This window comes from Salmo trutta, chromosome 5 (assembly GCF_901001165.1).
Source record: "Salmo trutta chromosome 5, fSalTru1.1, whole genome shotgun sequence".
In the NCBI taxonomy this organism is placed as follows: Eukaryota; Metazoa; Chordata; class Actinopteri; order Salmoniformes; family Salmonidae; genus Salmo; species Salmo trutta.
This window is the reverse complement of record NC_042961.1, coordinates 22,675,225-22,700,526: the sequence shown is the minus strand read 5'-3', so window position 1 is coordinate 22,700,526 and position 25,302 is coordinate 22,675,225. Positions and strand designations below refer to the sequence as shown.

Here is a 25,302-nt window from a genome sequence, read left to right as displayed (position 1 = left end):
AATCCATGATCATAGCCATGATGTGAGCAGAAGCAGGTCAGAGGGGCTCTTTCCTCCCCACATAGACATTTCTGTCTCGCTTAACAACTTAGTTGGATTAGTCATCTTTCCATTGGAAGTGCCCCTTAACGATCTGACGTAGTTCTAAATGTCATTTGTATGTAAATCTCTGGGCCGATTAGGATACACTCAACATACTTTTGTTGTTATTATCATTATTATTAAAATGATAGGGCTATATTCTGTATACCACCCCCACCTTGTCACAACACAACTGATTGGCTCAAATGCATTAAGAAGGAAAGAAATTCCACAAATTAACTTTTAACAAGGCACGCCTGTTAATTGAAATGCATTCCAGGTGACTACCTCATGAAGCTGGTTAAGATAACGCCAAGAGTGAGCAAAGCTGTCATCAAGGCAAAGGGTGGCTACTTTGAAGAATCTCAAATATAAAATATATTTATATTTGTTTAACATGATCCCATATGTGTTATTTCATAGTTTTGATGTCTTCAATATTATTCTACAATGTAGAAAATAGTCAAAATAAAGAAAAACCCTTGAATGAGTAGGTGTGTCCAAACTTTTGACTGGTACTGTATATGGACCACAAAGTGATGAAACTGCTATTTCTCTACCTCATGGAGAGTATAAAGGCGTTACACTGGAGAAAGCTCAGAAAAACAACCTGCAGGAGAGACAAATAAAAAGAATATATATATTTTTACAAATAATTTTCTTCTAATGTAAAAGTTGAATATCAGTTGGCATAAATCCTGACATCATACAACACATTGAATTGTTGAATTTTCAACTTATGCACCGTTATATATCCTTTGAATAGCTATGACAAATTGACCCTGAAGCAGCCTGCAAACCGCCACTTAACAAATTAATTGTGTTAAACAATGCGCGGCGTAGGTCGCTGATTCAGGGGATCCAGGGGGTGTGGTCTTTTGTGCAGAAACTGTTGATGGGCATATGTAATGACTGGTAGAAATACAATAGATCTACTCATGTGTGTATCCATTTGGAGAGAGGGAGGGGGCCAGTCCCTCCTCCAATAGCAGCAAGTGTGCAACAGTTTGACGGTATGGTTGCTCACACTAACTCCCATTCAGCCCTTATTGATCTTTGATAACAGAGAAAGGCCTCTGGGTCAGCCGGTCCTTCAGAACCCGTGACCTAGACACACACACACACACACACACACACACACACACACACACACACACACACACACACACACACACACACACACACACACACAACTGGGCATATGGTCTTTTCACAGCGTCCTCTGCATCTGCAGACAATTTGCATAAGGGCCTCTAATTGAATATCTACAAAACCATCACCAACCTCCTTTCATATTCCCAAGACCCCTAAATGTCAGTCATTTATTTACTTATATATGTATGAGTGTGTGTACACTAGCGCACTCACACTCCTTTGTGAGTGAGACGTGTGGGTGGGTGTGTGGGCGGGTACGTTAAGAGCATTTCGTGTGTGTAGTGTGTGTGTGTGTGTGTGTGTGTGTGTGTGCGCATGGGAAAGCACACCAAAAGAAAACAGATTGGCCCATATATCAAGACTAATGATCGTTAATTGAGGTAATGAATAGAGAGTAGCAAGAGGGGCCTATTGCCACAGGCTGGTAAACGTTAACAAAACTATTGATTGTTGGAGAGGGAGGTGAAGTGCTTCTGACACGAGCTTGCCAGAGACAGACCAGCTGGTGCCACATTGTCAACATGGACAATGAGAATGTAATTGGCTTCTGTATTCTGTATTCTCTTTGAAAAAAGGGTGGGAAACGTTGGGTAAAGGAAAAATGTCAGGCTTTTGAACCGTCCGGTTGAGTTAAGATCCCTTATTACAGATTTTAGTAACACCCTGTCTTCATATAATTATTTTTAGATGATTAAGTTTGGGACATCGGGTAAAAGCAAATTAGTATTACTTTGATTTCAATATTGAAAAATATAAGCATGAATATTGAAAATATAAAATGTTTGATTTGGGCAATTTTGTCAATATATTGTTGAGCATAATTCCCGAGGAAAGAGCATCAACTCAGTCCTTGGTTTAGTTTTTTGCCCTAACACTACACAGCTGATTCAAATGATGATGATGCTTACTTTATTATTTGAATCAGCTATGTAGTAGTAGGGCACAAACCAAAACGTGCACCCCTTGGGGTCCCGAGGACTGAGTAGGAAACACTGCTCTACGGGCCTATCAAAGTTCCAGAGTGGGATCTCTGCTACTTTTAGAGTTATGATCCAATTTGTAAGCATTAGAAACAGAGTGAATGTGAAAATGGATTCAAAATGGCTGCCCTCTGCTGGTGATTTGCAGGATGTGCAATGATACAAGTAAAAGGAGGGCTGGGATTGGTTATATTGCCTACTATGCCAATTTCTCTGTATCATATGGGCACTAACTTTAAAACGAGCAGAGATCTCATTCTGGAACTTTGATATGCCCGTAGAGTAGATTATGTTCAACAATATATTGAAAAATGTGCCTTTTTTATTGCATTAAACACATTTGTATACTTCCGGAAACAGGAAGTATACAAACGTCTCAAACTCCATATAGAAAACAAGAGTATTTTTTATTAGTGAATTTACATGTATGAATATAACATTTTAACATTAGCATAACTACGTTTAAGAGGAAAAATGTTTTTTTTATCCTTATTATAGTTAAGGAAACCGAGCAGTACATTTTCCCATAATAAACAAAAGTCATCAAGAATATTTTCAATTATACATCTACAAATATCTTGCAATAAACTCTTTACATGCAGACAATGCCAAAATAAATGCCAAACTGTTTCTGGATACTCACTAGGCAAGTCAGTTAATTACAAATTCTTATTTACAATGGCGGCCTACACCAGCCAAACCCGGAAGACGCTGGGCCAATTGTGCGCCGCCCTATGGGACTCCCAATCACAGCCAGTTGTGATACAGCCTGGAATCAAACCAGGGTGTCTGTAGTGATGCCTCAAGCACTGAGATGCAGTGCCTTAGACCGCTGCATCACTCGGGAGCCCCAGGTAATGTGAATGTGTTTTTTGAGTTTCTTCAGGTAATTATTTGCAGGGTTATACTTATGGATAATTCTGAAAGAGACCCGTTTGACCATGTTATTAACAAGCAAGTATTTGTGTGCTAATGACCAAACCAGACAAAAGTAGTCCAGTAAATTGGGACTACGGAACAGATATGACACCACTTTGAAATAAAACACCTATAGATATTTTTTTGTTCTGAGGGAGCAAGGAAAAACATTTTTTTTCCTACTGGAGAGACTCAACTGGACTAAGCAAGGGTCTCAAGAAGGTGAGGGCTGGTTACACTTTTAAACAGCATGGGAGTTTCGGATGGAATAGCATCAAAGACTATTTATTTCAACTTTTTATAATGAACAAATTCTTATTTACAATGACGGCCTACCCCGGCCAAACCCTAACCTAGATGACACTGGGCCAATTGTGCGCCTATGGGACTCCTAATGCCGGCCGGTTGTGATATAGCCTGGAATCGAACCAGGGTCTGTAGTAGTGACGCATCTAGCACTGAGATGCAGCAGTGCCTTAGACCGAGTGGCGCAGCGGTGTCCGCCGTTGTCTTAAAAACACCAGGGAGCTCTTTGGTCTTTTCTTCCCACATCATCACCACACACTGACATAATTAAACAGTGACTCTTTGTGTTTTCAATACAAATGGGGTTCCCAGTTGTATTGAACGCATTTAAGTCAGAGATTTCCGAGTTCCCAGTTGTTATGAACGCGGTATCGGGGGCTGGGTTGAGGCGGCAATGTTAGAGAAAGGATAGAGCGATATTAGAGAAATGATAGGGCAGTGGAGGAACGTATAACGCCTCATCCAGCAGACTGTCGACCAATTGTGTTCACGTTCTCATGCTGCGTTCCGCGGTTGCTAAAGTAATCGTCATGCAATCCCTTCTCAAAGTCTGGGTATGAGTCAAGAAACCTGTCTACTTTCCTCAAAAGTACGTAATGTCACGATTCCAAAAGCTATACGATAATACAGAGAAAAGTGAATTCTCCCACATCCGGAAAATGTTTAATGGTGTAGTTCTGTTAACTAAATTCATGCTAATGTTGGTTTTTTGATAGCTCTCCTTGTCCCAGAATTGACCAGAATGCACCGCGCTGCCCATTGACGACGCATGAGCAGCGTACTCTATCAGCGTTCATAAAATTCCAATGGAGTTTCCCCTTCTCCTCAAAAGTCTCTGGTTGAGTTTCGCGCAACAAGCTAATTATTTGACATATCGTGAGTATTAGTCAAGCCATCGTCCGAAATAGGAATATCGAACATGCAACTGGAATCAGAATAAGTAGCTACTTATGATCCACGCATAGGTATGTATCCATCTTTTGTTTTGTAAGTTGTCTTCAATATCAGCAAGCCAGGGACAAAGCCAGTTACAGTAGCTTGCTAGCTGCGAATACATTTTCTGACATCTCTCACAGCCCTAAAATACAGTGACAGTTGGCCTGCCACTATTCTAGGTACATACGATTTCATACTAGCAATGCAAAAGTGAGAAACCCACCCCATGTCTTGTCTTACAGAAGTCACAGGTCAAGAGAAACTTAGCCCTTGATAATAACTCACAGTTCCATTACACATTATGAGTCATTTTTGGACAAAGGCATCTTCTGTAGGGCCCGGGGGAAGTTTTTGTTAAAATTCCCGACGCTTGGTCTGAACACTAACATGGAAGCATAAGGACCTTATCTTTCATATCAGCGAGAAAACATATTCAAAACGTTAAGTGAATTCAAACATTGATAGGATTAGTGTTCTCACACGGGAATATCCCCATGTTACAGTGCTTGTTTATGGAAGACAATGCGACCACCTGTGCTAATTACCTTTATAAACTGTGTCGTTCGAGCCCTGAATGCTGATTGGCTGACAGCCGTATACCACGGGTGTGACAAAACATGTATTTTTACTGCCCAAATTAAGTTGGTAACCAGTTTATAATAGCAATAAGGCACCTCATGGGTTTGTGGTATATGGCCAACATACCACGGCTAAGGGCTGTGTCCAGGCACTCCACTATGCATCGTGGTTAAGAACAGCCCTTAGCCGTGGTATATTGGCCATATCACACCCCCTTGTGCCTTTTTGCATAATTAAAAACTGGGTGGTTCGAGCCCTGAATGCTGATTGGCTGACAGCGGGTATGACATTTATTTTTACTCCCCTAGTTACCAGTTTAATAGCAATAAGGCACCTGGGGGGATTGTGGTATATGGCCCATGTACCACAGCTAAGGGCTGTGTCTAGGCACGTCGTGATGCGTCGTGCCTAAGAACCCCCCCCACAAACGTGTGTTATGTCATGACATACCTGGATCACTGATCGCAATGTGCCTTTTGTTATGTAAATTGGATTTTACATGATGGGAGAAGGAGACTGGAGTGCCACTTTAACAACTGATTTACTTAACAAATGTCACAGGTAAGTCATGACATCACACAAGTGGATGGGGTGCTTTCCTCATTTGTTGTCTATTGCGCCTCTATTGTTCCTCAAGCAATGGGGAGGCCGGTGACATCACGAGCAAGGCACTTCATTTAGACTTTGTTTACCTAGTCAGCTGGGGGATTTGAACTGTGACCTTTCAGTTACTGTCCCAACGCTCTTAACCACTAGGCTACCTGCCACTCTTTGAATGCCATACCCCTTGAAGTTTAGTCGTCTAAAAAAACACATTTGCTCCAAAAAATGTTTTCTCCCTTTAGTGTGTGTGCTTTTACTTTATTTATATTTGGGATATCACTTTTCAAAAAGAAAAAGTTCCAAAATCACTGGAGAACGTCTTTTAAATGTAGTGATGTAGCTAGCTAGTACTAGTTGGAACAGTTTCTACATTCTAGTGATCGAATTGAAAAGCTTAAAATTATGAGTACAGGTGGCCTAGCTAGCTAAATCTTGATGACCTCCTTGACGTCAATTATTTAACAGCTTTCTATCAGATGGCTAACTGCTGTATGTCTGTTTCATTTATAGGAGGAACAGCAGAATGAACAGCCTTTAGTTCTGTATGGAACTGCAGAATGTGCCTTACACACACCAGTCGCCATGAGGTTACCGAAGATTGCCAGTGTTTTTGTCTTCTTGGGCTGCCTGGCGGCTTACCTGATGTTTGTTAAGCACCACTATGATGGTGTAAGGCCAGCCATCTCCAAAATGCCACCTCACTTCCACCCCAGATTGGGCTTGTCGGGCAGCCCGAACAGACCAACCTCGTCAGAAGTGGTCAGCGGACGTTTCCAGTATGGCGTTATGTTTGATGCTGGGAGCACAGGGACAAGGATCCATGTCTTCAAGTTTCAACTGGAGGACAATGGTACGGTACATGTGATAACAAATATTACACCCCTTGCCTGGGAGAGGTAGAAAATAATGTCTGAAGTTTACTTCCATACCTCTCAAACCGAAAATGTATATTGGCTCTATTCCATCCATTCATGGTATGTTTGGGTGCATGTACATAGAATAAGCTGCATCTGCAAATGTAGTATACCAAAAGGAATCAATTAAATGTAGCTTTCTGCATTGCTTTTAGCATTTGTCAGCCATGTGAGGCAGCAAAAAGTATTAATTACAGATTTGAATTCATGTGAGAAGGCTTTCAGGCTTAATTTGTATTATGTGATGTTGCCAGTACAAAATGCACAAATTCATTACTCCATTTAGAGCCTCATATTAGGCTTACGCAGCCTCATATCAGGAATCCTAAAAATAAAAAAAGTTTCTGTAAAGCTTCGCCAAATGGCTTAGTTATCGCATTATTTCAACATTAAGATAAATCACATAAGTGCTGTTTTGGCGTTATTGTTAAATCTATGATTGTTATTTCTAATGGTTACCAAGCACCTGCTGATTATGTTGAAATAGCCTTAATCGTTTTGCACAGACATGTCAGTAGATCATAAGCATCACAGAAGAAATGTATAAATTCTGACAAGATAGAACAAGTTGCTTGTTAAGGCAGTGTTATGTAGGCTACTGTATAATAGCACGCAGCTTGCCATGGATCTCTGCCTTTGTGGTAACTATTAGCATTAGTTAAATCAACATTATCATCCTACAATCTCCTATTAAATTGTGAAATAAGTATTTCTCTGCAGTGGGCTTTATACAACTTTTTTGTTTTTGTCTTTTTTCCCCCCACAGAGGCTCCTAAATTGGCACATGAAACATTCAGAGCAATAAAACCAGGTCTATCTGCATATGCTGATGATCCAGAAAAGGTAATCAACTTCATGTACAGTGTAATCGGAAAGTTTTCAGACCCCTTTTTCCACATTTTGTTATGTTACAGCCTTATTCTAAAATGGATTAAATAAAAATCTTTTCTCAATCTACACACAATACCCCATAATAACAAATTGAAAACGGGTTTATACATTTTTGCAAATGTAAAAAAAACTAAACAGAAATACCTTATTTACATAAGTATACAGACCCTTTGCTATGAGACTCAAAATTGAGCTCAGGTGCATCCTGTTTACATTGATCATCCATGATTTTTTTTACAACTTGATTGGAGTCCACCTGTGGTAAATTCAATTGATTGGATATGATTTGGAAAGGCACACACCTGTCTATATAAGGTCCCACAGTTGACAGTGCATGTCAGAGCAAAAACCAAGCCATGAGGTCGAAGGAATTGTCCATAGAGCTGCGAGACAGGATTGTGTCGGGACACAGATCTGGGGAAGGGTACCAAAACATTTTTGCAGCATTGAAGATCCCAAAGAACACAGTGACCTCCATCATTCTTAAATGGAAGAAGTTTGGGACTACCAAGACCTCCTAGAGCTGGCCCTCAGTCAAACGGAGCAATTGGGGGAGAAGGGTCTTGGTCAGGGAGGTGACCAAGAACCCAATGGTCACTCTGACAGAGCTCCAGAGTTCCTCTGTGGAGATGGGAGAACCTTCCAGAATGATAAACATCTCTGCAGCACTCCACCAGGGACTGGGAGACTTGTCAGGATCGAGGGAAAGATGAACAGAGAAAGGTACAGAGAAATCCTTGATGAAAACCTGCTCCAGAGTGCTCAGCACCTCAGACTGGGGCGATGGTTCACCTTCCAACAGGACCATGACCCTAAGCACACAGCCAAGACAACGCAGGAGTGGCTTCGGGACAAGTCTCTGAATGTCCTTGAGTGGCCCAGCCAGATCCCGAACTTGAACCCGATCGAACATCTCTGGAGAAACCTGAAAATATCTGTGGATAATTCTAAACCTGTTTTTGCTTTGTCATTATGGGGTATTGTGTGTAGATGGAGGGGAAAAAACAAACTCTAAAATGTATTAAAAAGGCTGTAACGTAACAAAATGTGGAAAAAGTCAAGAGGTCCGAATACTTCCCGAGGAAACTGTATATTGACAAAAAGCGTTGTGCCACATCTACAGCTAACAGTCCTGAAAGTAGGCAATTTCTTATTGCCCTGACTATCTTTTAAAATCTAATCTCTTGCCTTCTCTGTGGGTTGTTTCTCAGTGTAAAGAAGGGATCTTGGAGCTGTTGGAGGTGGCCCAGGACAACATTCCCTCCTCTGTGTGGAGCAGCACTCCTCTGGTCCTCAAGGCCACCGCAGGCCTTCGCCTTCTGCCTGGGGAGAAGGCCACACACCTACTGGACAGGGTGAGCCTTTCGGCGCTGGTCACTGTCTGTGGACTCACTGCATAGATAGATGACCAGACCACAAACACTCTGCACAATCCCCACTCTCACCCTGTGGAGTTACCTTTCGTGTTAGCCGTCTTGTTACATTTCACTCTGATTTCTGACTTTACACTGTAAAAGTTGTGGTGGAAAGAGAATGTAGGTTGGCAGCAGTCAAGGCATGAGTTGCCCATATAGAAATTAGCTAAGCAATGTAATTGCATAACATGTCTACATTCACCCCTAACTGTAATACTATCAGCTGAAAGCAATTATTGTCATGAGTTTATTGCATAAGTGACCTGTTATGCTCTAGTTTTATCGCTTGTCAGTGTTCCAGATCCTCCACTGCTCACACAACCTCCTCTCCACCTCTCTTTCTCCATTTAATAGCCTATAACAGATTCAGATAAGGACGACACATCCTAAACCTATAATACTGCTATTTAGTTGTTAATTGACCTGTTGCATTGATCCCTCTACCTTCTACATGGCAGTGTTACCTCACCCAACCGCTTTGTACAACAAAGGGAGGTGTGGCTTGAATTCAATCTAAATAGTCAATTACGTAAATGGACTACATGCATGTATTGAAAATAGTTTTATTATAGAAAGGATGTACCTGGAGTATGCATGGGGAAAACGGCTTCCAAACACGATTTGTGAACTTACCTAAAGTTTTCTATCAAGGTGAGAGAGGTGTTTGTGGAGTCTCCATTCCTGTCCAGAGGGGACAGTGTGTCCATAATGGATGGTACTGATGAAGGTATGTCTGGCCTTCAACCACCTCTAGTTTCACAAAACACTTCCTTCCTGTGCAGGTATTTCTAGTGTCATGGTAGGGCTGTGACGGCCGTGGCATTTTGTATGACTGTTATTGTCCTGTATTGTTGTCTCTACCTTCTTGCCCTTTGTGCTTTTGTCTGTGCCCAATAATGTTTGTACCATGTTTTGTGCTGCTACCATGTTGTTGTGTTGCTACCATGCTGTATTGTCATGTGTTGCTGCCTTGCTATGTTGTTGTCTTAGGTCTCTCTTTATGTACTGTTGTGATGTGTTTTTGTCCTATATTTTTATTACATTTTTAATCCCAGCCCCCGTCCCTGCAGAAGGCCTTTTGGTAGGCCATCATTGTAAATAAGAATTTGTTCTTAACTGACTTGCCTAGTTAAATAAAAATGTCTCATCTGTATACTACCCCTACCTTGTCACAACAACTGATTGGCTCAAAGGCATTATGGAAAGATATTCCACAAATTAGCTTTTAACAAGGCACAACCGTTAATTGAAATACATTCCAGGTGACTACCCCATGAAACTGTGAGTGCCAAGAGTGTGCAGGGCTGTCAAAAGCAAAGGGTGGTCACTTTGGAAGAATCTCAAATATAAAATATTGATATAACATATGTAGTAACCAAAAAAGGGTTTTGATGTTTTCACTATTTTACGATGAAGAAAATAATAAAAATAAAGAAAAAACCCTGGAATGAGTAGGTGTGTCCAAACTTGACTGGTACTGTACTTCTCCCTACCACCAGCATGGTAGCTGCAATGAATGAGTATCGCAAAGTGTTTCCGCTAAGTTTTTTTATTTATTTAGCGGCTTGTCTTAGCGGTATTATTAGCAGCTTGTCTTTTTTTAATATCAAGGAATAATTCATATTTTTTGGTCATAGTAGTAACAACATGAATTGGGGCATGAGACAAATAATGCAGTGCGACTTCCGTTTCGCTGTCAGCTGGAAGACTTTCCCTTTTTCTCAGCGGAAGGCGGGAGAGCGGCAGGACACTGATTAGGGTGAGCAGCAATCAGGCTGCCTCTATCTCCCTCCCCTCAGACTGACCATCAGATGCAGGCTATCAGTCCAGTAAAAAAAAAAAAAGCAAATTATGTTCTCGGCTGTGCCTCAGAAGTAATATACAACAAATGATCTAAGCAGATGCTTCTGATTTCTACATCTTGAGAGACATCTGGCTCCTATCTGTGGTTTCATCACGTTGTAAAGAGTCCATTTTCCTGCAGAAACGGAAAGAATGCCCGGGCGTCCTGTCTTCAGTCAGCTGTTTTTGTTTTTCACGGTTATGACAATTTATTTACTACATCACATATGTGCAGCTATGTGCACCACGTCATTGCTCTCTCGCTCTGCTGGGTGTGCATCTTGCTGTCTGTCACTCAAATGGCGAGGGGGGCTAAAGCTCATTGGCTGGAACTCTAATTGCTAGTGGGGTGGCCCACGTGGGGGAAAATGTAGGGAAAATGGCACCACACAGCTTCCGGTAAATAGTGTCTTTCAAACTAGGGATTTGTCGCTAATTGAGGTAAGACAGTAATTCTGCTCATAGATTACGCATGGTATGAACTACACATTGACACATCCAGCCCAAAGCGGGAGGTTTAAAGAATACTTAGTAGTCACCAAAGTTCCAGAGCATGTCTTCAACACTTTACACTTATGGGCATTGGCCTACATGGATAGGGCTAGATTTAAATGTTTATTACAGAAGAAATGGGTCTTTCTATAAATAAAGGGGCCAATGTGTGACATCGGGGTCAACATTTCTAAATGGTTTGATATACATTTAAATATGATTTTCTTGCAGCTTCACGTGTAGTTACAAGAATAAAAGTCTCGGTAGGGACAATGCGACTAACTCCACTTAGCAACAACAAAACATCTACATGTCATTGAAATTGTCACAAGAAACATGGACACAGCATGTTTATTTCTCATGCATAGTTGCCAGGTGTTTTTGTGCTTTAGTCAACTTCTCCATTTATAGCCATGCTAAACATTGCTGAAGAATGAAAAAGATCAACATCATTTGTTTTAATAGTTGATATAATACAATCATTAATCAGTAAACTCTTCAAGCAGTATGTATGTGTGTGTGTGTGTGTGTGTGTCAAACTAATAGTCAAATTCTTGCTTCCTCTGTCCTTGTTTTCTCCACTCCTTGCCTCTTCTTGAAAGTGCATTGTTGCCTGAGGGGAGGAACATTCACTCCTCTCCCCCAATGTGCTTTGAGAAGGCGAGGAATGGGGGAAACCCATTGGATAAGGTGGGAGGGGAAAGACCTCTGACCTTCTCATAAAATTATTTTTGAGAAAGAGACGAGGAAAGCAGATGCAACGAATCAAGGAAATGCAAGGACAGAGGAAGCTGGTACTTGACTGCTATTAAAGCGCCCATGCAGTTGTTGTAATTTTATTTTTAAATCATCACTGTTTATTTAATAAAAATAACTCATTTGTAATCATTTATTTCCCTGAGCCTCCTTTGGCCCTTCAAATGCTCAGTTTGATCGTGTGGGCGTTGGGAAACAAATTAAGATATTTGCATACACAGCCCTGATTGGCTGATAGGATGGTCTAGAGCCCAACCCCTTACCCAGATGAACAGTCATTGGTCTGTTATAATCAGATCACATTGTGACGTCAGGATATGGGCCAAAAGTTCCATCCCACCTGAACAGGCTGATACTTCAGGCACTTTTTTTCAAACAGCTCTTACACATAAGGGCATTATCATAATTTTCACAATGTCAGTGTTATTTCGACCTCGTCGTAGGGCGACCTCGTCGTAGGGCTGGGACGATACCAGTATCACGATACTCATTAGTGTCGCGGCAAGGAAATAAAATGCTAAGCGGATCTTTACTTCGTTAGGAAAACAGCGCTAATGTTGGAAACAAACATTATTATGTTGTCATCCAGAGTCACATTTATTTTCCAAACAATAGCACACTATTTTACATACAGCAGGTTTGTGTTATAGTTTGGTCTGCTTCATGTTTTAATTTTTGCCATGGAAAAAATATTTCTTTACTGATGTCATCCCATCCCTACCTCATAGTGTGTGTGAGTGGAGATATTTTTTTTGGATGGGGAAATCAATTTCACAGCATTTTTAGACTGTGCCAGACTGATTGCGCTAAGGTAATACCCATAGCCTATCGAGAAACAACCCCTAGCCCCTACTTCCCAGAATCTGGACACTTGTGGAGATCTGAGAGGGATTGATGGGTGGTAACATGGTGAGAGCTCCACCTTACCCTCTGAACGGCTTGGTGTAATTTTGGCGGGATTGCTTACACCTGTCCAATCTTCTCGGATCTCCACAAGTGTCTAAGGGTAGGGGCTTGGGGTTGCTTCTGGACAGGACCCCACAACCCTCTGGGTGTGTGGTGGACCTACAGCACTACTCGAGGCATTGGTTGAAGGCTTTATTCCATTGCTATACACAGGTGTAAGCTGGACACATCCACGGCACCTTATCAGGCCGATCAGACAGTTCTGGGTAGCTGAAGACCTGCTGTAAACAGTGAAATAATATACACTGCTCAAAAAAATAAAGGGAACACTTAAACAACACAATGTAACTCCAAGTCAATCACACTTCTGTGAAATCAAACTGTCCACTTAGGAAGCAACACTGATTGACAATACATTTCACATGCTGTTGTGCAAATGGAATAGACAACAGGTGGAAATTATAGGCAATTAGCAAGACACCCCCAATAAAGGAGTGGTTCTGCAGGTGGGGACCACAGACCACTTCTCAGTTCCTATGCTTCCTGGCTGATGTTTTGGTCACTTTTGAATGCTGGCGGTGCTTTCACTCTAGTGGTAGCATGAGACGGAGTCTACAACCCACACAAGTGGCTCAGGTAGTGCAGCTCATCCAGGATGGCACATCAATGCGAGCTGTGGCAAGAAGGTTTGCTGTGTCTGTCAGCGTAGTGTCCAGAGCATGGAGGCGCTACCAGGAGACAGGCCAGTACATCAGGAGACGTGGAGGAGGCCGTAGGAGGGCAACAACCCAGCAGCAGGACCGCTACCTCCGCCTTTATGCAAGGAGGAGCAGGAGAAGCACTGCCAGAGCCCTGCAAAATGACCTCCAGCAGGCCACAAATGTGCATGTGTCTGCTCAAACGGTCAGAAACAGACTCCATGAGGGTGGTATGAGGGCCCGACGTCCACAGGTGGGGGTTGTGCTTACAGCCCAACACCGTGCAGGACGTTTGGCATTTGCCAGAGAACACCAAGATTGGCAAATTCGCCACTGGCGCCCTGTGCGCTTCACAGATGAAAGCAGGTTCACACTGAGCACATGTGACAGATGTGACCGAGTCTGGAGACGCCGTGGAGAACGTTCTGCTGCCTGCAACATCCTCCAGCATGACCGGTTTGGCGGTGGGTCAGTCATGGTGTGGGGTGGCATTTCTTTGGGGGGCCGCACAGCCCTCCATGTGCTCACCAGAGGTAGCCTGACTGCCATTAGGTACCGAGATGAGATCCTCAGACTCCTTGTGAGACCATATGCTGGTGCGGTTGGCCCTGGTTTCCTCCTAATGCAAGACAATGCTAGACCTCATGTGGCTGGAGTGTGTCAGCAGTTCCTGCAAGAGGAAGGCATTGATGCTATGGACTGGCCCGCCCGTTCCCCAGACCTGAATCCAAGTGAGCACATCTGGGACATCATGTCTCGCTCCATCCACCAATGCCACGTTGCACCACAGACTGTCCAGGAGTTGGCGGATGCGTTAGTCCAGGTCTGGGAGGAGATCCCTCAGGAGATCATCCGCCACCTCATCAGGAGCATGCCCAGGCGTTGTAGGGAGGTCATACAGGCACGTGGAGGCCACACACACTACTGAGCCTCATTTTGACTTGTTTTAATGACATTACATCAAAGTTGGATCAGCCTGTAGTGTGGTTTTCTACTTTCATTTTGAGTGTGACTCCAAATCCAGACCTCCATGGATTGATAAATTGGATTTCCATTGATTATTTTTGTGTGATTTTGTTGTCAGCACATTCAACTATGTAAAGAAAAAAGTATTTAATAAGATTATTTCTTTCATTCAGATCTAGGATGTGTTGTTTAAGTGTTCCCTTTATTTTGAGCAGTATATATTACATTAAAATGCACTAATTATTATGTGGGTTGAATGATGTAACAACACCGAATCAATTCATAAAAGTTCCATGATGGTAGTGACTGCACATTACTTCTTATTACTATCAACCATAATTTATTCACATTACTTTAATCAAATATTTCAGTTGTGTATTACTTTTTATTTTTCTTTAAAACATTCATTATACTTGCAGTGAAGCCGCTCAACAACTACATCACATTAGTCATCTAACAGACTCCCATCCAGAGCGACACACAGAAGCAACCAGGGTCAACGCCCTGCTCAAGGGCACGTCGACAGATCTCCCACAAGGTCAAAAACGGGAACCCGAACTAGTGATCACCGGCCCAAGCTCCCAACCGCCAGGCCACCAGCCCTCCAACACCCCTCCCACAGTTCCCCAAGAGCTGCCCCTCAAGCATCCAAGACCCCCTCCCCCCACAGAATAAAAAATATATATATTCCATTCCCCATCCTCAAGACCCCCTCACCCCCCAATGCACCAACAACCAACAAAATTCAAAGAAAGACAAAGGAAAACAGAAAACAACAATGCAAAAAAACTAAAGACATCAAGGACAACAAAAATCATAACAGCAAGGCCAACTAAATATTTTTGAGTGCATGTATTGCACTATTTACGTGTGTGTGTGTTTGTCCGTGTATGTGTATATGCATGTGTACAAACACCTGCACGGCATCAGTCTCAGGCAAACCGGCATTAGCTGTAAAAACACTGCCCCTCAGTGTCATTCAGACTTACTTTTTATGTTTTTTTTTTAAAACTTTTACTACATTTATTTTATTTGTTGACCTTTTTATTTCATTCCAAGTCATCTCTATAGAGCTGCTGCCTATGCTGTCTGATAAAATCAGTATTTTAATAGTTCTTCAAAGTAAATAAGGCATAGTTTTATGACTGCCTTGCGAAGAAACTGCTGTCTATCTCTCTCGATCACGCGTCGTCTGTCTCTTTCATGAAGCAGGTGTAAAAGAAACACAGACCGGACAAGTAGATGCACAATGGATTGTGGTCGTTGTAGTTTATTACAACGTTTTCTGAGCTAAACTATGTAGAACCTTGGCCTGTTGGAAACTACAACTTTTTACTACATCGCACAGTTTGGGCTTGATCTGATTTATCTCTAGAGAAACTGCACAATGTGTGCATTGAACTCACAGAAAAAAAACTGAACAAAATAGAATTCAAATAATTGAACTGACCTCAGTCAATTAGTTGTTTAAAAACCGACAAAGATTTTAGTTAGTTGCTCAGCACTAGTGTGGGTAGGCTAGTCTATATGATGATGTTATTATGGAAAGAGCGAGAATATTTTTGTCAAACTGCAAGCATCGATCATCATGTCAAAAGAATAAGATCCTCAATATGTATTGGAAAAAGGCATTAAGCTCATCATGTGCACTTGAACCACCCTGTGAAGTTCATAATAACTTATTTAATCTGTGGTCTAAAACTGCATGGTGTCCCGAGTCGAGGACCACACACCATATCATCATGTGACTCCAAATTTACTTCGATATGATGGTTTATATCAATATTTGCACATAAAGGCGTCTCCACCTCACATAATTCATTTTACAGACACAAAAATATCCCACCATGTCGAACGAACAAATTACCTTTTGGCAATTATTAAATTGTACCAAGACTTATTGTTTCCATCACAACTGTTGTGCTTAAAAAATATATATATATACGGTATGACTTTACTCGTATGGAAACGTGGTTAGTGTTGCATTGGGTCTGAGAGAGCTAGAGAAGTCACTCAGTTTCACCGGACCCTGATTTTACCAATGCATACCGAGGGACTTAGCGAATTATGGAAAAGCAAGTTAACTTCATGTCAATCTACGCTTTAACCTCCATGAATAATAATAGCAAAAGTTTGACATGAGTGCAGAACTACAGTAATACAATCACAAGTAATGGAGTTGGGCTTGGACTGGGACCCTCTTTGACCTTTAGAACCACACAGCCACTATTCCCATCTGTCCAGTGGGACGGGCAGATGATAGAGGTCAGGCCCTCTCTGGTCCATTACTGGCTTGTTTGATCAACATCCATCTGTTTGGTGGCAGGCAGGGCCACTGTGGCTATTAGGTTCTGGTCCTTTGCCCCGGCACTGACCCTTCAATTCTCTGCCAATACCGTGGGCATTGATGCTTTAATACGGTTGTTTATATAGAAATAATATATACTTTGGTGTTTTTGTTGCAAGGCATGTTCGATATGGGCACTAGCAATACACAAAATATTTTAATCCAATCCTTTTAAAGTAGTTCATACAAGCAATTAGGGGACTGTAGGATAATGTTCAGTTTAATCTCTGCAAACCGATTATCCGCCATTCATTTCTGAGGCTGAATATTTTTTCTTCTTTCCCCAAGTCTATCAGCCTGTTACAGTGGAGGTGACCTGACCCTTGGAAAATTCATTTTATGATTACTGAGTTAACTTTGAAGTTCACGTTTTTGTGCCTAATGGACACATTCCCCTGGCGTCATTGCTGAGCTGAAATGCTAAACTCCCACTCGATCCATAAACGGATTTCGCCGCCTTATCAGTTAGATTTTTGCCACTCTTGCCCCAGCCGCTTAGCCTAACAGAGATTACTCAGACTTCTCTGATTTGAACAGACTTGTTAATGCAAAAACTAAGTAGAATTTGAGGGATGCAGGACAGATAAAGTGTATGGTAGCTAAGTGACAGCGTATGGTAGTTTTGACTTTTAGCACATCACTCTGTTTGAAGTTTGTTTGTAAATGTAAATTGCTTTTTAACATCCTACTGTAAGTGTCCATAAACTAGGAAAGGGTCATTAGTGTTGTTAAATGCACTGATGCACACAATGGAGTCATACTCAAAGTGCAAACAATGTGCAATATACACAACCGGTCAAAAGGTTTAGAACACCTATTCATTCAAGGGTTTTTCTTTATTTGTACTATTTTCTACATTGTAGAATAATAGTGTAGACATCAAAACTATGAAATAACACATATGGAATCATGTAGTAAACAAAAAGTGTTAAACAAATCAAAATATATTTTATATTTGAGATTCTTCAAATAGCCACCCTTTGCCTTGATGACAGCTTTGCACACTCTTGGCATTCTCTCAACCAGCTTCACCTGGAATGCTTTGCAAACAGTCTTGAAGGAGTTCCCACATATGCTGAACACTTGTTGGTTGCTTTTCCTTCCCTCTGCGGTCCGACTCATCCCAAACTCAATTTGGTTGAGGTCGGGGATTGTGGAGGCCAGGTCATCTGATACAGCACTCTATCACTCTCTTTCTTGGTAAAATAGCCCTTACACAGCCAGGAGGTGTGTTGGGTCATTATCCTGTTGAAAAACAACTAAGCCCAAACCAGATGGGATGGCGTATCGCTGCAGAATGCTGTGGTATCCATGCTGGTTAAGTGTGCCTTGAATTCTAAATAAATCACAGACAGTGTCACCAGCAAAGCACCCCCACACCATAACACCTCCTCCATGCTTTACGGTGGGAAATACACATGCGGAGATCATCCGTTCACCTACACCGCATCTCACAATGACACGGCGGTTGGAACCAAAAATCTCCAATTTGGAGTCCAGACCAAAGAACAAGTTTCCACCAGTCTAATGTCCATTGCTCGTGTTTCTTGGCCCAAGCAAGTCTCTTCTCCTTATTTGTGTCCTTTATTAGTGGTTGCTTTGCAGAAATTTGACCACAAAGGCCTGATTCACACAGTCTCCTCTGAACAGTGTCTGTTACTTGAACTCTGTGAAGCATTTATTTGGGCTGAAATAACTGGTAACTCTAATGAACTTATGCTCTGCAGCAGAGGTAACTCTGGGTCTTCCATTCCTGTGGCGGTCCTCATGAGAGCCAGTTACATCATAGCGCTTGATAGTTTTTGCGACTGCACTTGGAAAAACTTTTAAAAGTTCTTAATTTTACATATTGACTGACCTTCATGTCTCAGTCATGATGGACTGTTGTTTCTCTTTGCTTATTTGAGCAGTTCTTGCCATAATATGGGCTTGGTATTTTACCAAATAGGGCTATCTTCTGTATACCCACTCACCTTGTCACAACACAAATGATTGGCTCAAATGCATTAAGGAAAGAAATTCCACAAATTCACTTTTAACAAGGCACACCTGTTAATTGAAATGCATTCCAGGTGACCACCTCATGAAGCTGGTTGAGAGAATGCCAAGTGTGTCCAAAGCTGTCATCAAGGCAAAGGGTGGCTATTTGAAGAATCTCAAATCTAAAATCTATTTTGATTAGTTAACACTTTTTTTGGTTACTACATGATTCCATATGTGTTATTTCATAGTTTTGATGTCTTCACTATTATTCTACAATGTAGAAAATAGTAAAAATAAAGAAAAACCCTTGAATGTGTAGGTGTTCTAAAACTTTTGACCGGTAGAGTACATACATTATGGCATAAAACAGTGTCATCTCATCTGACCTAAATAGTTAACCTTAAGCACTGTTCCATGATCAACTTTAATACGTGTTTAAATGATTTCAATACAAACTACGTTCACATGTTATACATGTATTATGAAGGATTGATTTAAGGGGGATGAGGTAAATCACCATCTCTTTTTCTCCTCAAAGGGATCTCCGCTTGGATCACTGTCAACTTCCTCATAGGTGAGATGATTTCAAACTTTGATAACTGTCAGTTACTAATGGCATAAGTAGCATTGGTAAGGATCGATATAGATTAAGCTCCAAGATTAGGAGTACTATATGTAAGAGAAAATATATTCCATTGGGGATGTGACCATCTCTACCCAAATATGGTCAATATCTGAGTCAAAGGGTCAGGCCTTAGTGTGGTGTGGTGAGGGGTCAGTGTTTACTTGGCGTGACGGATTGAACTAAAGGCATCCTGTACTGACCCTACCACCCTCACCCTCCGGGGCCCTGGCCCCAAACTCAATGTTCAGAACAGGCTTAATTCTGGTACATAAACAGAACACCAGCAATATAGATTAATATTCTGGACAAGACATTTTGATTACCTGTTATTGGATTAGCCTAGCGCTGCATCCCCAGTTCCTCTTTGGTGACCACACTGGTACTGCCCCCCTACCCCACCCCCTCTTTCGCCCTCTCTCGTTCTCTCTGCAGGGGGTCTCCACAGCTCTGACACACCCACTGTGGGGATGCTGGATTTGGGAGGGGGGTCCACCCAGATCACCTTCTCTCCTCAGGATGAGGTACAATAAGGCATCTCTGTTTGATAGCGGACGCTCATGCCCAAAGTCTGTCTCTCTCTCTCTCTCTCTCTCTTTCACACACACACACACATCTCACACACACACACACACACATCACACACACACACACACACACACACACACACACACACACACACACACACACACACACACACACACACACACAACGAAGCCAGATCTCTTCTCTAAAGCAACACAAACTACCAGGATGGCCTCTCATTTTAGGGCTTAATCTGCAAATGCCACGCTAATCCTAAAGGGCTGGTAAATAAACGTTGTTGGACATTAGGTTGGATGGGGGGGGGGGGGTTCTTGTTCCTTAACTAGGTCAGGTCTTGTACACGAGGGATTGAGGACCAATTTACCATGTCATTACACTGCTTTTCGAAGAGTTTAAACTCTTCACGCTTTAGGGATGAAATTGGTTTGCAGATTGTGGCAGTTTTTTTCTCCTTATTGAGTAGATCCTTTTTGTCGGTTTGATGTCGAACAGCACAGTGTGACATGTTGTATAAGCTGTAACTGGTCATCCAGGAATTGCCAAGGTTAATATAAGAAAACATGTTTGATTCTGACATTTACATCTAGAAATAATGTTTTGCTTGCAAATCTATACAGCCACACAATGATCATTTATGTTTTGCATCTTTTTTCTCTCTCCAGAAGACCATCCAGACCTCACCCATCGATTACATGACATCATTTCAGATGTTCAACAGCACCCACACACTCTACTCACACAGGTACTACCATGCACTGGGTTTAGACAGATAGTTGTGCTCTTTGGAAAGCCCTCTTCCCACTGGGTACACGCTGGTCATGATATTACGTTGAACCAATGAGGAATAGACGTTGAATTGACGTCTGTGCCCAGTGGGTCCCGTCTTTATGTCAAACCTGCAGTGTGGTGCATCCAGCTGCAAACTGGTCTATTTTGTCTTCTACCATGATTTAATTGGGGGAAACGTATTGCTATTTAAAACAAAAAAAATATATGTTTTAAGTGAGAAGTAGGCATTGGTCTAAAACCGAAAAATAAAGGAAATTCACATGAGCTCCACAATGCCTACTTCACCCATGCTCTACCAAGATTTTCCAGCACACAGCTTTGATCTACTACAGTAGTTATGATGATCTATTGCACTTCAAACAATGTGTAGACAGGTTGCTAGGATTCAAACCTTTCTTAAACAGCTTAAATTAGTGGTTTCTTTGCAGCAATTCGACCACAAAGGCCTGATTCACACAGTCTCCTCTGAACAGTGTCTGGTACTTGAACTCTATGAAGCATTTATTTGGCCTGCAATTTCTGAGGCTGGTAAACTCTAATGAACTTATCCTCTCCAGTAGAGGTAACTCTGGGTCTTCCATTCCTGTGGCGGTGCTCATGAGAGACAGTTTCATCATAGCGCTTGATGGTTTTTGTGACTGCACCTGAAGAAACTTCAAGTTCTTGAAATGTTCCGTATTGACTGACCTTCATGTCTTAAAGTCATGATGGACTGTTGTTTCTCTTTGCTTTTTTGAACTGTTCTTGCCATAAAATGGACTTGGTCTTTTACCAAATAGGGCTATCTTCTGTATAACCCCCTACCTTGTCACAACACAAATTATTGGCTCAAACACATTAAGGAAAGAAATTCCACAAATGAACTTTTAACAAGGCACACCTGTTAATTGAAATGGATTCCAGGTGACTACCTCATGAAGCTGGCTGAGAGAATGTCAAGAGTGTCCAAAGCTGTCATCATAATTCCACATGTGTTATTTCATAGTTTTGATATCTTCATTATTATTTTACAATGTAGAAAATAGTAAAAATAAAGAAGATCAATATCCATTGATTCTTGAAGAATATAACTTAGAAATGCCTCGTGAGCTTAGTTCAACTGTCACACTAAATATAAACTTGTTTTTCTCCAATGTTTATAAACATTGTAATGTAAACAAACACTGTATAGCCTCATAACATGGTTAAAACAATAATTGTTATATCATGGATGGTCAGTCCTTGCATCCATAGCTCTGTCGATTAATCTGAGTGTTTACATTTCTCCAGGCCCATCCCTCAGCTTTTTACCAAAATAGAGGTGGGGTGCCCGTCTTGTTATTGTTTCATCTGTGGATTTGCCCTTTAAACAGTTGCACGTTATCAAGATATCAAAGTGTCACCAACAAAAAGGTAAACAATAGACCTTTAGCAAATGCAGCATATGGCATTAATTTTTCATATGTAATTAGCACTTTTCAGTAGTGCTCAAACATGCCATTCCATGAGCGCAGCATTTCTTTTTCAACTCGAATCAATGAGTCCAATCAGTCCTCCATGACAACAAAATCATAAACAACAGAGTAAGGCTGGCTAATAAGTCGTTAGTTTTTGGGTTATGCTCAGGTAAAACGATTTGGCTTATCTATACTTTCATATTTCTAAGTCCTATACTTGAAGATCAAGGGGTATTAAATTAATTGGAATGACTGGAATTCTGATAGACTTTATATTTTTTTAATGTAAAGATCATTTAATCATATTATTATCTGTAGTAGAATGCGATGGGTTAGAAGAAGCCTACATCACCAACCCATAAAGTAAAATGTAACATCCATATATGGCCAGCAACATGGATTTATCCTGAAATAGATGTCGTCCAGTTGGTAACATACATGTTTGTCTTCTTCTAATGCCTCTTAAGGGGAAAGTAATCTAAAAGTAACAGAATGCAATCAAATTATGTTACTGAGTTTGGGTAATATAAAAAATTATATAATATAAAAGCATGGATGAGTCTCCCTGTATCAACCGGAGCGAAAACGACCGCACCGTTTGTTCTTCAGCTGGAAAATATTTTTTTGTAACATTCCTAATGTGTGATAATCGAAATTAGTTCAGAATCTAAAATAACACCTAGGTTTTTTTTTTACCTCGGTCTTGTCTTGATTTAGATGGAGGAGGTATTTAAATCCCTAATATAGCCTAATAATGTATCCGTCGAGTTGTGTATCAGTGAAAATCAATGCTGTGCGTTCTGATAGCGCTGCCAAGGGGTAACATATATAAACTGAACAGTACCGGACCCAAAATTGAACCTTGTGGAACGCCACAATACATATGTATTTTCTCTGAGTTATGTTCACCACGGGTGACAAAAAAACTTGACTGGTAAATAGGTCCTAAACCAATTTAAAACTGGATCGGAGAGGCCAAACCACCTCTCCAGTCTGCCCAGAAGGACATCATTGTCAACAGTGTCGAATGCAGCACTTACATTCAAGAGAGCTGTTTGGCATCTGTGTTGGCTCTGAGATCATTTGCCACTTTAACTAAGGCTGTCTCTCTGCTGTGGTGGGCACGAAAACCAGATTGGAATTTTTCAAAAATAAAGTTGTCACTTAAATCATTTAACTGTTTGAAAACCAATTTCTCCAGAATTTTGCTTAAGAATGGAAGGTTGGAGATTGGCCAAAAATTGCTGAGCATGTATGTGTCAACCAGGGAAAATAAATGCTTATTTAGGCCTACACCATCACTGGTATAAGACTGTATAGCTAGCTAAATTTGCTCTGACCCAGTACATTTATTAACTAGCTAGCCAGCTAACTAGCGATTAGCATTAGAGGCTAACACGATTTAGCTAAAACTTGCTTAGAAAAGACAAACTAGCTGTAAGAAACAAACTAAAAGTGTCATTACAGAGCACATGTGGGTGTATATTAAGAAGCAAAGTGGAAATAATATCATTATCATCAACATTGTTGCATGTGCTGCATTGACTGTGCAGACTGAACTAAAGTGTCTCGTGGTCAAGCAACAGCCGATGCGCTTCTTTTTTAATATATTTTTTTATTTAACCTTTATTATTGAGTTACGGGGCAGGGCTAGGTCTGTGTGAAAAGCGGCATGGAGAGACCGGAGAGGGATGATTCAAGTAGAGGTGTAAACTATAAAAATGGACGTTACACACTGCATATCACATTTAACAAACCAAACATTCAAATACTGTTATACAAGGTAAAGTAAAAACCCAAACCATTCTGTGCATCAATGCCGGTAAAATTCAGTATAATGCCCAGCCCTAGGGCACGGTTATTAGAATATCCGAAGTGACTTTAGTTTAGTATTCGAATACTTGCGAGAGTATTCATTTTTTTAGAAAGAAAAAAAATACCTATTTTATTGAAAAGGCTTTGTCAAAGAAATCATTAAATGATCTATGTGACATTGATACAGAAAAGGTTAGACCATGACATTCGAATTTGTAATAAAACAATAGGTTTATGACAGCTTGTGTAGCTTGTTATTGTCTGTAGCCTTGCTAGCTAGCTTCTTTACATCGATTTCATGCTGTCATGACCCACACTACCAGATGAGACGATAGATAACTTATCACAGCAACATGTTTGGCTACGTTCTCTCTCCATGTCGGACACACCAGCCTCTTCTTCTCTCCTGCCCCTCCCTTCTGTGCTGAAACAACAAGCAGAGTGCTCTCCTGAGTCGAGCAAGCAAGTCCCCATTTGAGTTTTAAAAAAATAACTCGTATTTTTCTTTAAAGGGGCAGTTGCTACATCCATAAAATGTAAACAGACACTATATAGCCTTAAAACATGTTTAAACCTGTAATTTTGATATCCTGGATGCTCAGTCCTTACATCCATAGCTGTCTATGAATTTGAGAGTGGTTACATTTCTCTAGCCTCATCTCTACTTTTTACCGAACAGGGGCAGGGAGCCTGCTTTGTTATTGTTTCTACTGCTGATTGCCACTTTAAAACATGCATTTCGACTATCCAGATATCCCCCAAAAATAATGATTTTATTTGAATAGGCTGTTTGAGAAAGTTTGAATCCTACGCAACCTGCCAACCCATTGTTTGAAGTACAGTAGACGAACATAGCTACTGTAGTAGGTCAAAGCTGTGTGCTGGAAAACCATGGGTGAAGTAGGCATTGTGGTGCTCGTGAATTTCCTTTATTTTTCGGTTTAAAGGTGCATTATATAGAGGTCGACCGATTAATCGGCATGGCCGATTAATTAGGCCGATTTCAAGTTTTCATAACATTCGGTAATCGGCATTTTTGGATGCTAATTATGTCCGATTACATTGCACCTGTTACGCGAGTGCAGCAAGGAGCCAAGGTAAGTTGCTAGCTAGCATTAAACTTATCTTATAAAAAACAATCAATCTTCACATAATTACTAGTTAACTACACAGGGTTGATGATATTACTAGGTTAACTTGCTTGTCCTGTGTTGCATATAATCAATGCGGTGCCTGTAAAAAAAAAAAATCTAATCACAGCCTACTTCTCTAAACGGGGGATGATTTAACAAAAGCACATTCGCGAAAAAAGCACAATCGTTGCAC

The 25,302-nt window shown here is 41.1% G+C and overlaps 1 protein-coding gene across 4 annotated transcripts in view; it reads left to right on the top strand.

The window, feature by feature from the left end:
* The first annotated feature begins 3,936 nt into the window (after positions 1 to 3,936).
* Positions 3,937 to 25,302, top strand: part of LOC115193883 (ectonucleoside triphosphate diphosphohydrolase 6) — a 28,908-nt gene continuing 7,542 nt past the window's right edge. For 2 of the 4 annotated variants that reach the window (XM_029753003.1, XM_029753006.1), the window contains exons 1-9: positions 3,937 to 4,029; positions 4,157 to 4,405; positions 6,069 to 6,408; positions 7,239 to 7,315; positions 8,575 to 8,718; positions 9,418 to 9,505; positions 19,307 to 19,342; positions 19,826 to 19,914; positions 20,599 to 20,678. In XM_029753003.1, coding sequence (XP_029608863.1) covers positions 6,141 to 6,408; positions 7,239 to 7,315; positions 8,575 to 8,718; positions 9,418 to 9,505; positions 19,307 to 19,342; positions 19,826 to 19,914; positions 20,599 to 20,678 — 782 coding nt within the window. In that variant the 5' untranslated portion in view covers positions 3,937 to 4,029; positions 4,157 to 4,405; positions 6,069 to 6,140. Of the gene's footprint in view, positions 4,406 to 6,068; positions 6,409 to 7,238; positions 7,316 to 8,574; positions 8,719 to 9,417; positions 9,506 to 19,306; positions 19,343 to 19,825; positions 19,915 to 20,598; positions 20,679 to 25,302 lie in introns of all 4 variants that reach the window. The other 2 variants (XM_029753005.1, XM_029753004.1) reach the window with 2 other exon arrangements.